Below are 14,649 nucleotides of genomic sequence, written 5' to 3' on the forward strand. Positions count from 1 at the left end.
AGTCGTGAGAGACAAAAACAAGGAAGTGGAGCGAACAGATTAAAAAAAAAGAGAAAATGGGAAGGCTGTAGAACCAGTGTAGAGAGGCGGGAACTGTCGTCTGTTGTTGCAGTTTAGGTGCATTTCTATCCAAAAGTGGTTTCATAGGTTTTGTACTGCCACTCCCTCCAACATGCCCTCTGTTTGTCTTTTACATCTGATTGTCAGACATCTTTCACTTTCTAACACGTAGTCAATAAAAAAGAAAGAAAAACAAAGAAAAAGTTTACAAGGAAGGTAAATATAAAAAAAATAATCAAAGTTTAAAGCCCAATGTGTTAACATATTATTATTGCTACTACTCCTACGACTATTAATATTACTATAACTTTCACCTTCTACCATTACGTATTGATAAAAAAAATGTTATATATATAGCTATATATATATAGATATAACTAAACCTATCAATTTTTTCTTATATTTTATTGTTTTAGAAATGAAAAGCTTATAAAGATGGTAAATGTCAAAACCGAATGTGTTAACGTATTTAGCATTAGATTTAACATTTAGATTTAGATTTACATTTAACATTTAGATTTACATTTAACATTAAAATTTACATTTAACATTTATATTTACATTTTACATTTATATTTACATTTTACATTTGCCTTTTACATTTAACATGTATATTTAAATAGATTATTACTACTACTACTACTACTAGTAAGTAATAATAATAATTATAATAGTGTTTGAAATAATTCCATATTTTTATGAAAAGTGTTATAATGTATTATTATTATGATTTTTAAAATTACTACGACTAATACAAATATTATTAATAATAATAATAATTATTATTATTATTATTATTTAATTAAATGAAATATCAAAAATAATAAAAGCTTAAAAGGTTCCCAGAATGTGTTAAGGCATTATTATTACTACTACTACTACTATAAATAATTAAGTATATTTAAATGAAAAAAGGCCATATACTGTAAATGTGGCAGTGCAGTAAACAGTGTGCAGCTATTACAGAATGTAGTGTGACAGCAGTAGTGTGTATAGAGTTTCGGGCGTCTTTCTGACCCCCTACTTTTTAAGTGCACTTGGCGCTCAGTTTGAGGGGCCCCATGAGAGTCTCTTATTTGCCCTCCACCCTCACAGGCCTGTTGAAGATTCCCTTTCTCTAAGGTGTCGTCTCCAGGGGCGATAGGTTTGCCGCAGCCATGGAAACGCACTTGATCCCCACAGTTTGCCACAAAGACAAAGTGGGCAGAGGACATAAGCCAATTGGATCTGCTGTGCTCAATGAGGCACACGCAAAGTTATGGCGCACAGCCAAACACCTTGTCATATTTGAGAAACAACTGTTGCAATGACTTTATAAACACACAAAAAATGCACACAGTATTTTCCTCCTTGTAACTTACTAATTAGCTAAAATAAAAATAAAAAATAGCTGCAGCCCAAGCACTGTGGGCACCACCTCTCACACTGACAGAATGATCAGCTAATGATGAGGAAATACTGTGTTTATGTGTGTGTAAGTGTGTGTGGAAACCTGTGTCGGATGTCTGCAAATGGAGTTCAAGTGTGTGCGCTGTGTAAGAAAGTGGAAACGGGCGAGTGTGTGTGAGGTGCAGGAAACAGCTCGCAGACGCCACACGGTTCATTCGCATCGTAACGGAAGAGCAACACACGCTCTTTTATTACTTTTACATTCAGCCAAGGAAGTGCCATTGTTTTTCAGAATAAATTGAGGAAACTGAGCCAAAATATTTCACTGGAGTCTATAAAATAGATGTAGGGCTGCCATGTAGGATTTTATGGGGTAATTGTTTAATAGCAGACATATTTTGAATATTTAGCTCACTTTCCTCACATTTAGCTCATTTTTCTTTCATTTGAGACATATTCATGTAAAACAGCATGTTCTACATTATCATAATGTGTAAACATGAAAAATAAATCTAAATGTAAATGTTAAATCTAAATGTAAATGTTAAATCCAAATGTAAGTTAAATATAAATGTTAAATTTAAATGTAAATGGTAAACATACAGATATAAATATAAATGTAAAAGTTAAATATAAATGTAAAAGTTAAATATAAATGTAAAAGTTAAATATAAATGGTAAATCAAAATCAAAATCTAAATGTTAAATTGGTCGCGAAGTGTAAAGCTAAATGTTTAGAAACTATCTACAAAATGGGAAGGTCTGTGCCTGTCGATCACAAGGATCCACCAACACTTCACCCACCCACCCCTCCAAGGTCTTCTGCATCCTCGGTGTCTTCATCACTGGCAAAAGTGAGTTGACATATGGCATGACGGTACTCTCCACGAATCTACATATGTTAAACTGTCTGAGGGTTGTTGATTGTCAACACATTCCCTGGGCTGATGTGCAGTCTGTACACCAGTCATTACCACTCTTTTGAATTCGTCAGTTTGGAGATATCCCACAATGTCTCCTCACTTCACTGAGCTGCAGTTGGTGGTGTGGGCGGGGCCTCGTAATTAACAGGCACTGACCTGCCCAATTTGCATAATTTATAAACATTTAGCTTCATACTTGGCGACCGGTTTAACATTTCGATTTACATTTAACATTTACATTTAACATTTACATTTTACATTTAGATTGATTTATGTCTACACATTTTAACACTGTTTTACATGAATTTCTGTCTCAAATGAAAGAAAAATAAGTTAAATGTTCAAAATATCTCAGCTATGAAAAAAATAATTGAGTTTTTACATTTGGCACCACATAGGACTTAAAGTGTGGCAACACACAAAAACAAAAGCTTTAGTCTGGTCATGCACGGGCCAGTTTGTTACACCTTATTCTGTGTCATGTCCACATTACCTCACCTGCCCTGAGGTGACGTAAGCCTAGAAGTGTGAATGATTCAAAGGGGCACCAACAGTGTCTAAAGGTTTTACTCAGGGCTACAGTGTCTCCTGTTCAAGACTATTTGTTTCTGCCCTCTGCAGCGTCTCCTAGTGAAACAGATGGATGGTGGCCATTGTTGGCGGGATGCTTTCAACAAACAAAACAAAGGGAAGGACAACCCCAAAAACACAGGGTGTAGTAACTGTATCCTGTTTGGGACATCTTGAAAAAATTCCATAGCTGTTCCATGGATGTGGAACACAACCCCTGACTTGTATCCTGGGTTAACTCTTGACCCTTTATCGTTTTTATACTTTGAAACTGACAGCCCGGGGGCCACATGTGGCACTCGGTGTAATTTTGTGCAGACCCCAAAGTAAATGTACAAAACAACAGCAAAAAAACACAAAATTATTTAAAAAAACATAAAAAATTGTAAAAAATGTAAAAAAAAATCCAGGAAATGAAATATACAAAATGACAAGACATGCAAACAAAATAACACAAAAAGACTACACAATACACAAAACGATAGCAAAAAAAAAATTTAAACGGAAATTCAAAAAAAGACAAAAACACAAAAAATTACTTTACAAAAAACATACAAAGTTAAAGAAAAATACACAAAAAACAAAAATTGTACAAAAAAATAAAAAATAATTCCAGGAAAATACACAAAAATGAGTCCAAAATATAGAACAATAACATAAAAATACATGCAGAAAAAATGACCCCAAAAACACAAAAGGACTTACAACAACCACACAAAACAAATTTAATTAGAAATTCACAAAAGTACAATAAAAAAAAATACACAAAAGGACAAAAAAAAAAAAACCTACAAAATGAAATAAAATATACAAATTTACAACAAAAACTATATAAAATGAATAAAAAAAGCTACACACAAACTTTTGTTCTTTCCTGTATTAATGCTCAGATCAGAAAATCACAGTTGATGACTGTATAACAACCAGGGTCAGGCTTTTATTGCAGGGATAATTAACTTGTGGCATGTGGGCTTCATCTTCAACCTAGTATTAGAGAAGCTTGTGGTTTATTATTTAAAAAAAAAAAAAAAAAAAAAAAATGCTAAGGTAGCTTTTGAAATGTGTATTTGTTTTTTTTGTTAACATCTACCTTAACTTCTTGGTTAGATTTTTTTTAGCACTGGTTTAAAATTAGGCTTGAAGGCCATTAAAAATGTTAAGCCCAGGTCAGTTAGTGTGTTTTCAGACAGTACCTGACAGTGGACGTCCAACCAATAAAAACTAGCACATGAGGCCTACAGGAAACCAGGCCTAGAATCTAGAAATGTTCTTGTTTGTATTGTTTCAGTCTGAACATCTGAGCACCTATAAACTCCATGGATGTTTGCTCTTGCTCAGCTTTTTTCTCTTTCCGCTCCCTCTCTTCCCTCTAAAAATTCCACAGTCCTTCTCCTTCATCGGTAATAAAAGGTTTAGGTCATGCTGTATGAGAGGTGTGATATTTTTCTGTAGCACACACACACACACACACACACACACACACTTTTAAAGAGCAGGTGAAGGAGGGCAGAATGTAACACCCGAAGAATAACACAAAACAAGTAGCAAGTTAGTCAGTACAATAAAGACTGTGCAACGACAGATTTATGTCCATTCCTAAATGACGACACACACTACACGCCGTGGCCACAACTGTGAGAAAAGGTTTAAACGACTGGATTCCTGGCAGACATTTGTCTGATAGTTCACGATTACTTCATTATCCAATTATAACGAGTCTCCATCGTGCTTTGATTAACAGAATAACAGAAGAGGTCACCAGAATAAAATGAATTCCCATGCACTGAATAAACGTGTATAACAAAAGCACAAACACGCAGGTTTCTGACTAATTACTCAGGCTTGTTTATTCAACATGACATAAGACAGGTTTGAATCTGTCAAGGAAGAAAAATGAAAGAAGCAAAACAATCCAAGCTGAAAGAAAAGTTGATACAATCCTCTCTACTATTCCATCCATCACTGCTTTTATAACATATTTGTGTTTACATGGTGGCAACCAGGGATGGGGTCAATTACATTTAAAAATTACAATTATGCTTCCAATTACCCACGTTCAATTACAATTACATTACAATTGCAATGACCAGCATTTTTCCCCAATTACTATTAAATTACGATTATTTACCATCCCCTTCAATTACAATTACGTTCTCAATTATTAAAGTTCAATTATAATTAATCACAAATGAGCCTCAAATCCTTTTGTGTTAGCTTTCTGTTAGCATCTCTTATGATAACTCAGCTTTAAAATGCACTAAAAGCTATTATCCACCATCTAATTTGTTGATCATTTAATAATAAACTACATATGTGTAAGCCATAGAACTGTAACATGGTTTTGCCTTTAATTTATCTGTAACTGACGGTTTCTATAGAACTGTCACACCAATTACAATTGCAAAGTCAATTATCGGAACCCAATTGCAATTCCATTATGATTACTATAGCAACAGATTTTTTTTTCCGATTACATTTTTATTTGTAATTATGCAATAATTGTAATTAATTATCAATTACCCTGGTGTCAAAAAACCGAACAAGCTACTCATGATTGCAGAATGAGATTTAAAAAAATACTATTAAAAACAGTGAATAAAGATGAGGATTTGGTCTAGGTTCGGAAAATGGAATTTTTTAAATGATGCACACTAAGAAAACATTAGGTTTGGAAATTTAATTTTAGATATTAAGCTAATTTCTAACCAAGCTAAAGTTAGCACAACACGTAGAACCACGCTAATAACACACAAGGACTACCTATAATGACCACGGGCTAATAATAGAAATGTAAGTCCACTGTGTACCAATACTAAATCAAAATAACTAATTAATGTAATCGCTAACAAGGGATTAAGTAGAAGGTAATGGTCAAAGTAGTCCATTCGTTTGCAGGAAAAAACACAATTAGCAAAAATTAGCTTGTTTGTTGGCGAAATTATAGCAAGAATAAGCAATACAATCGTCTTAAAGCAGTGATTCCCATATCATTTTTTGTCCCGTGTACCCCCTTTACATTTATGTCAAATCATGTGTATCAACGCTTCACATAAGTACACCCTCAACAATTTCATATACTGTTTCATAAGTGTATCAGCAGGCGATCATGGTTCCCAAAGACTTAATCTACAAACTCAAAATACTGAGTCTCCTTTGTACAATGTAGCTAACATGGGAATGTATTGTCATTAAACGGCCTCTAAAGCATAAATTAACCCTGTTTCAATTATGGCAGTGGCTATCCGTACGGTTGCCGTATCAATATACCAATATTCTATCCGTACGGGGCGCCCCTATTTGTCCAGTTTAGGTCACGTGATAGGTTAGTCATTGGTTAGTTTAGGTCGCGTGACTATGACTAAACCGAACCCTAAGAATTGTTGCGATATCGGGTTATAACCTAACCCTAATCCTAACCCTAAGACGCTACGTACTTCAGTAAACTCATCAATAGCACCGGGGGTTGTCTGTACGGCAACTGTACAAATAGACACGTTCTTCAATTAAATGACAGGAAAGGACAGTATTTTGTTGAGAAATATTATTGTTAGTTTATCGCAAATTTGAAATTTGAACGAGGAACGTTTTCTAATTATTTTTTAAATCGATTGATAGATCCTGAAATGTGCTCCTGTACCCCTAGGGGTATGCGTACACCTGGTTGGGAATCACCATCTTTAAAGAGTAACTAAACAACTGCTTTCTCGTGATCTGCTACTCGGAGGAAAATTCAAAAAATGACTTGATTGTGGGCGGGACTCCTGGAGTAGTTAAGAAACGCCCACTCTATACTATAAAATGAACAATCTAGGCTATGCTAACTAGCTACTCATTACTCAATATACCTCTCTATTCACTCTCCTCTCAATCCAACCTACCCACCAAAGATTGTAGAGCTCACAGGTGTGAGCCCCGCCCCTTTTTTATAAAAGGGGCGGGGCTAACAGTGACGCAAGATGGTCCTTAAACATCACATGATCTTATTTTCAACCAATAGCAAAAATCAATTGTAATAGCCAGGTTTCAACCCATAGAGGACAGTCACGCTGACATTTTACAACAAATTATGCCAAATTGAAATACTTTGATTAAAATGTTGAGAGTTGGACCAGGATCAATCAACAGCACCACTTCATACTTAAATAGATGTGTATTTGGGGTTTAGTTACTCTTTAAAGAATTCCACACATATCCCACAGCCAATCAACCAAGCAACAATACAACCAACCACCAATAATCATTCATATCTCCACACCAGATATGACCTTATTACGCCTCCCGTCACCTTATGAAACTGATCAAAGCTTACAACAGTACAGGTAGAAAAGCAGGGACTAAATGAAACCCAAAGAGAAGGAAGCACCAGTTGGTGGGACTAGCCTAGAGGTCAGAGGTTACCTCCTTCTGATTGAGCTCCAGCCAGGCAGTATAGAGCGAGAGTCGCAGAACCCCACTGGAGTCCATCAGACTCCCCCCGCCCTGGGAGAGAGACACGGTGAGAGAGAGACACCGCGTTAGACCTTGGCCTACAAGCAAACCACATCAAGGTTGATATTATTGAATATTGAATGTACGGTTGTTCTAGTGAGCACATGGTTTCTACTACTTTGGGACAGTTCACATTCTATGCAAGAATAAATGGAGCATTAAGTTTGCATGAATTCAATTCAAATCAAGTAACCTTTATTTATATAGCGCAAATTACAACAAAATCATCTCAAAGCGCAGAAAGAACCCAACAAGATCCACATGAAAGCATCATAAAGTAACGTACGGCGCGCCAACAAAAACGCCAAACATTAAACGCAACTCCTTGAAATTTTTCTCCTCCAACACCTTAAACACCAACTCATTTTAGTCCAGGGGCCAAATGCAAAGCAGTTTGATCTCAAGAGGGCCACAGATTTAAGGATGGAAAAACAAGGAAGTCCAACAGCCCTAGTTTGCACTTCTACGTATACATAAAATACAAACAATGTAAGAAACCGACAATATCCAAGCAATAAGTGATAGATAACAGTCCTAACAGGATCTACACTTTACATTTTCTACATTTGTGACCAATTTCTATTTAATTAAGGAAAATTTTATGTAATAATTGGGAAAAAATAAATAAAATATATATATATATATATATATATATTTTTAGTTTACCATTAAAAATAACTGCCATCATACGATATAAGCACCTTGAAAACTGTGAGCTCCTGCAAATATTGTTGAGTTTCATTTACACAATGATTCATGTTTTATCTGTAATTTTTACTTTCATTTTCTCCTGCAGGCTGAATTGGTTGCTCCAGAGGGCCGGATTTGGCCCCCGGGCCTTGAGTTTGACACGTTCCCTCAACAAAAGGCTGCAACTCAAGCACTGTTATCTTCACATTGCTGCATCTCTGATAGATTTATATCACAGTTTGAAATACAATGCTCGTTGAAGAGCAGTGTGAAATTTACAACAGGAAACACATGGAAAACAAAGGCCCTGATTACTGTAGAGTACCAGTGTATTTATTTACACTGGGATGTGACGCCTATAGTTGAATATAATGAGCAGCTAAAATCAACCAAACATCACCAGCCATGTGACACATTTAGATATTGTTTTAAAGGGAATAATCCTTTGCAGTCATTAAAACACAGAGTGCCTGTGTTTATCTGCGATGATAACCTTAACTGTTTGAGGTCTGTGGAAACGTGCGTCAAAAAGAACAAAGAAAAACACGGCCCCTTCCTCTGGAAAAACAGAAAACACACCCCACCGGGGAATGTAGAGTCTGGGGCTTCACCTTAAAAAACACTCACTTAACCTTTTCTGCTGAGCACTAGACAATACACCACCAGAAACACATCAGCAGCGGATTCTCAACATAACAGAAGGTGGTGGTGTGCAGTGTTGAGCACACACACATCTGAGGAAGAGTGTTGGCATGGCTGAGTAGACAGAGTCCTCTAAAGGAATGCTCCCCTCTCTCTATATATATACAGTATATATATATATATATATTCTGCATTGCTTTAAGCCAGGGTAATAAAAACACAACAAAAGAAGATGGATGGAAAGTCTAAAGGCACTTACAGGCCCTCAGTTACAGCATGTGTACTGATATATTATGAACCATACAGAATCAGTACGTGTGGGTGTTATGGAAACATTAATATGTATACTGTATCTAAAAGTGGAAACATTAACGCTGGTGTATATCAAAAAGAAAAACAAGACGGATGATGAAAAAGATGATTGATTATCTATAAAGAGGAATAGAGGACGACAAGGGAGGCAGCATATATTCACTTTGCATTAGTGCAGTGGTTCCCAAACAGGGGTACGCTTACCCCTAGGGGTACAGGAGCACATTGCAGGGGGTACTCAGAAAGATTCAACAATTAATTTAAAAATAATCTAAAAATGTTCCTCGATCCTTTTTAGACAATTTTTTTATTTATTTATTTATTTTTTTTCAAATTCACATTAAATTAACAGCACTATTGCTCAATAAAATACTATATTTTCTTATAGTTTATTGAAAGAGGATTATTTTATGCTGTAGAGGCTATTCTCATCACACTTGTGACAATAGGAGACAATAAATACTGCAGCTACATTTTACATCGGAGGCCACATTTACTTCTTATTGAAGTAATTACATGAATGCTGCATTGGTAATTAAATTAAAAAATAAATATATATATATATATATATATATATATATATGCATTCCACTTTAAATTGCACTCATTGTTTTGATTTTGTAGACTAAGCCTCATTTAGAGGTTTAGGAGAACCCACTGTTCCACAAATGAAATTATGAAGAGGATGCTTATGATATATGAAAGTTGACAAAAAATACAAAGGGGGTACATGGGACAAAAAATGTTTGGGAACCACTGAATTAGTGCAACATAAAGAACTGAAATCTTTATTAATCAGAAAAAATGAAAACTCTACTTCTGTTTGTGTTAAAACATGAACTTTGCACTTTTTCCCACGACCAACATGAAGGATTTTCATAAAAAGATTCAAACTACCTAAAAGAATCAATTATAGGGGCAGGACTAGATAAGTTTATACTTCTTCCTACTCCTTCTCATTCATGTAAACTGAGATACATAAGAATTTGAAGACGCTAGGTACTGTTTGGTTAATTCTCAATGTTTTTTTTTTTTTTTCAAATAAGTTGTCATTTACATGGTTGAAATAAATAAAATAAATCAAATCAAATAACAGCTATGGGTGTCCCCATCCGATATTGATATCGGATATCGGTCCGATATCAGCCAGAAAACAAATATTTTACGAATCATTTTATCGGACTGCATCTAAAACATCCAACGTAATATATATTGTTTTTTTTTTGGATTTAGTTTTTCAATATCTTCTATTCTAATTTTATTTTATTCAATCATAGAATATTCTTATTCTAAAAGGTTCATTATATGCAATTCATATGTTTATATTAAATAGGTCTGGTTTTTTTTTATATAATCAAGCTTTTTCTAACATTCCACACTACAAAATAAGTAATAAAAGTATGTACGATTAGTGCTGATATCGTATGGGATCATTATTGGTATCAGCCAATACGCAAGGCTACGATATCGGTATCGTATCGGAAGTGAAAACGTTGTATCGGGACATTCCTAGAAAGAAGAAAAAGAAGAAATTAATCATTATTGTTGCACGTATGATTGCTATTTTTAATATTCAAGCAAAAAGTCACAGACGTCAGTTACATACTGTATCCAGATGTTGTTTTAAATCAGTAAATGTGAGTATAAATGAGGAGGAGCGCTATAAATTCACTCAAACAAAGAGCAGAACTGATGTCAAACTAAAATGTGTTTCAGTGTACGGGGTTTGGTCTGTGGCATGAATTAGAAACAGAAATGAAAGAATGTCAAACATGGGCGTGGTTTGAAAAAAAAAAATTTAACAAAGGATGGTTGTAAACCACAAAACTGTGGTACGAGCAGATGTATGTTAAGATTTTGGATACAAACAAATGGTCTATTCATGATAAATATGTACAGTATTTAATCATGTTTATCTTATTGTTTATATAAATCTAAAGGACGCTGAGGATGAATTTTGAAAAAGGAAGGTGAAAAAAAGCTCAACATCTTTTCAGTCCTGTTTTTTTTTTTTTAAATTGTTGTGGTAATAATGCAGAAAAATCAATAGCTTAATGATTGTACATATAAGTTTCCATGTTTAAAATACTTAAAGAGACCAAAATAAACTTAACTAAAGGAGCTGAACCAGAAAAATCCAGATATTTAGAGGGAAATTTCAACATTATTGTTGCATGTTTGACCAGAGAGACATGTAAACCCATGTAAATTTTTGATGTACAAAACAGGGGACGGGACCTAAATAAGCAAACTGCTTCTCTCGTCTCCTTTTTCGGCATGTACAAAAAAATATAAATAAATGTAAAAAAAAAGTGAATGTAACCATGTCGGAAATAAACTGAATAAATAAAATAAAATAAAATAAAATAAAATAAAATAAATGTTTAAATGCTTCTTACTCATTTCTAAGCAATAAGTCACAGACTACCTCATGGATCTTGATTTTAAAATTTGGGGTTAAAATGACTGCAGTCATGTAATAGGAGCACAGAAAAATTGCAAGCCTCCTCATATATTGGGGAGTTTAATTGAAGTTGTGAATTTGCAGGCACTGAGATATTTGAAAATTGATTTATATGGAGATTTACAGAGCAATTTAATGTTTGTCTGTCATTTTTATTTCCTCCCGTGGACTGAATTATTGGTGGCTAAAATAAACTGTATGATCTATGTAGGTAATGTATATTAAAAAAAACTGGCCCACCTACAGTACCTTCAGGTCCCTTTAGGGGCAGTGCCGTACACTTTTATATGTACAGTAAGTCAGAGTAGACTCTGAACTGCCTTTAGCATAAAGATGTTTTTTTTATTGGTTTTTAAATAGAGCGAGACAGGTCAGCTCCAGTCCAACACAAATGGGATGTAAAAATACATACATAGTGTTTTAAAAACTATTTCACACCATTCTGTGAAGCAATTTACACCAATGTTCTGATTGATAAACGCAGGGCTTTAACCAGCCACAGTTGAGGCCTAAGGAAAAAAACACAAGGAACACACAGGAGATAAGAGCTCAGCCTGTCTGGGAACTCTGTCTGTAAATATCACGCAGCACGTTAGCAAGAGCAACAATATTATCATGTCTAAGAGCAAGCCTGGGAACAACACACAGTCCCCTCCAAGAGTATTGGAACGGCAAGGTCAGTTCCTTTGTTTTTGTTGAAGACAAAAGTTGAGGCCATACCACAAGATGCAAACCATCAGCAAAAAGAATCGGAAGGCCAGATTGGATTTTGCAAAAGAGTACAGAGATGAGCTCACTTGAAAAGTGGGCGTGTTCAACAAAAGGTGCTCTGTCCTGAGTTGTTTCACACATTTAGATGTAAAGACCATGAAATAAAAGCTAGAATTCTGAACTTTCATCTGATATTCATGTTTTGATCTGAAACCCAAATGCCTTCAGTATACAACAAAAACAAAGGAATTGACCTTGCCATTCCAATACTTTTGGAGAGGACTGTATACAAACACAATCAAAACTTTCATTCATTCATTTAACATCACTTTATAACACTTTGTAACATTGTATGGTCATGTATTTGCTAAAGCTTAGAAAATGAAACCTTGAAGTGGTTTAACGTAATGTATAGCTTATTGTACACTCCTGACCTATTACTGTGGACATAGAGAATAACAAAAACATTCAAAAGAAAACAGAAATGTTGTATGGTACTGCTGCTAAAACACAGTATATAAATACAGTTTGAGTGCATGATCTAAAATGGTGTTTGCGCTGAACGTCAGTATTATAAAAAACTACAACAACGCAGTAAACGCTGTATTACGCTCAATGTGGTTTTTCATTACACAGATAAAGACATAGTATAGGCCTGTTCGAGCCCGATATGTAACAATGACCCAAAATGTAATAACTGGTCAATAATAACAAGATGCTATTTCTGGTCGTTGTTACATAATGGGCTCTAACAAGGCCTCATAGATGAAAAAATTGAAAGTGTTTCTTCCAAAAAATGGGATAAGTTTGTTTTTTCTCCATCAACAACAGGTTTGTTGTCAAATGATCATGTGACTTCAACTTCAGAAAAAGTTTTGTGCATTGCATTGTGGGATTTGGAGTACCGTTGAAGAATGCAAAGAAGAAGTGTTTTTGCTCCATTACACCGCATTTCTTGTGTTTATTTCCTTGTTCGATTGTCATTACTGTTCAGGTTGGTTTATCATGTTTCCTGTGATATGACATCACTCAGATTTTGGCCGTGTACCATTGTTTTGTCAACAGCTTTCAATCTGTGAAAACACCAGAAATGTCACTTTGGCAGTATTTTCAGGCACAAACTGGCTTAGTGGATGAGAACCAGTTTTAGATGAAATACAGTTTAGCAGCTTTAAGCCTTAGCTGGTGTTTCACTATAGCAAAGAACCAAACAATGGTCTGATGTGTTCAAAGCACTGTTTACAGTCGTGGTCAAACTAACAAAGCAGATTTTGGATTCCACCTTCCTTGGATTATTTTCCAAGCTTAAAGAAAAAGCTGGATTTATTTCGAGTATCAAGTTCAACAATGCATAACTAATAAATACTCCAGAAAATGTAGCCATGTGGCTTTAAACACTGAGCATCGCGCTAGTTCAGGCAGACACGGAAGTCAAGCTAGCCAGCCTCACCAGCTGATGTTAGCCATTCCCTCATAAGTTAATCATCCGGCTGATCATGTTCCATGCTTCCCATGGGTTAGAGTTTCATCACAGTGCTGCATTTAAACCACTGCAAACACGCCCACTTCCGGAAGCGTTGTCCTCAAACGGCTCGCAAACATCTTGGATGTTATCGCTCAGATCATCAGATGCATCATTCTTTTTTTTTTCTCTTTGTCTGCACATGCTGTCAAGTCAAAGGTCAACACTACAAGAAGTATAGTTGGGCACCGAAATGCAGTACTAATATGGCACTGTTTCTGATGTAAACGGTAGTAACCAGACCAAAAAAGAACGAACATTTCAGTGTCTGACAAACTGTCTGTGGCCCTTAGACCCAAAAAGAACAATCTTACTCTCATCAGTCCACAAAATATTACGCCATTTCTTTTTAGGCCAGTCAATGTGTTCTTTGGCAAATTGTAAGCGCTTTTTTAACAATGGGACTTTGCGGAGGCCTCTGGCTGGTAGCGTGGTAGTACTCACAGTCCATCTTTACCTCCTGGAGCTGAAGCCAAAATGGCAAAGGCTCATTGGCTGAGCCTTTGCCATTTTGGTTATTCTCAGATCAATTTGAATAGTCGTTTTTCTTTGTCTTCCTCGCCTTTCTGGTTTTGGCTGCCATTTTAAACCGTTTGATATCTTTATAGCTGAACAGCCCATCATTTTCTGCACCGCTTGATAGGTTTTCCCCTATTTTAGTAATTTCTTAATCAAGGAACGCTCTCACAGTGTCTTGAAAGACCCATTTTACTCTGTTTTTCAAGGACAAATGCACAAGCATATGCGGCGTCAGTTGCCTTGATCCTTAACTAAGGGCCACCTGTTTCACACCTGCTTTTTTCACATAATCAATAACCTCACTAATTCAACTCAGCACTGCTATTTTTTAGAACACGCCCCTTTCAGTCAATGATTCA

At 35.4% G+C, this 14,649-nt stretch overlaps 1 protein-coding gene across 4 annotated transcripts in view; it reads right to left on the minus strand.

Moving 5' to 3' along the window:
* celsr1a (cadherin EGF LAG seven-pass G-type receptor 1a) overlaps positions 1 to 14,649 on the minus strand; it is a 147,368-nt gene that overhangs the window by 47,079 nt on the left and 85,640 nt on the right. For 3 of the 4 annotated variants that reach the window (XM_028448876.1, XM_028448874.1, XM_028448875.1), the window contains exon 7: positions 7,341 to 7,421. The exons of the other annotated variant lie outside the window; for it this stretch is intronic. In XM_028448876.1, coding sequence (XP_028304677.1) covers positions 7,341 to 7,421 — 81 coding nt within the window. The remainder of the gene's footprint in view (positions 1 to 7,340; positions 7,422 to 14,649) is intronic. 4 annotated transcript variants of the gene reach the window in all.

Source organism: Gouania willdenowi, chromosome 6, assembly GCF_900634775.1.
Source record: "Gouania willdenowi chromosome 6, fGouWil2.1, whole genome shotgun sequence".
NCBI lineage: Eukaryota > Metazoa > Chordata > Actinopteri > Blenniiformes > Gobiesocidae > Gouania > Gouania willdenowi.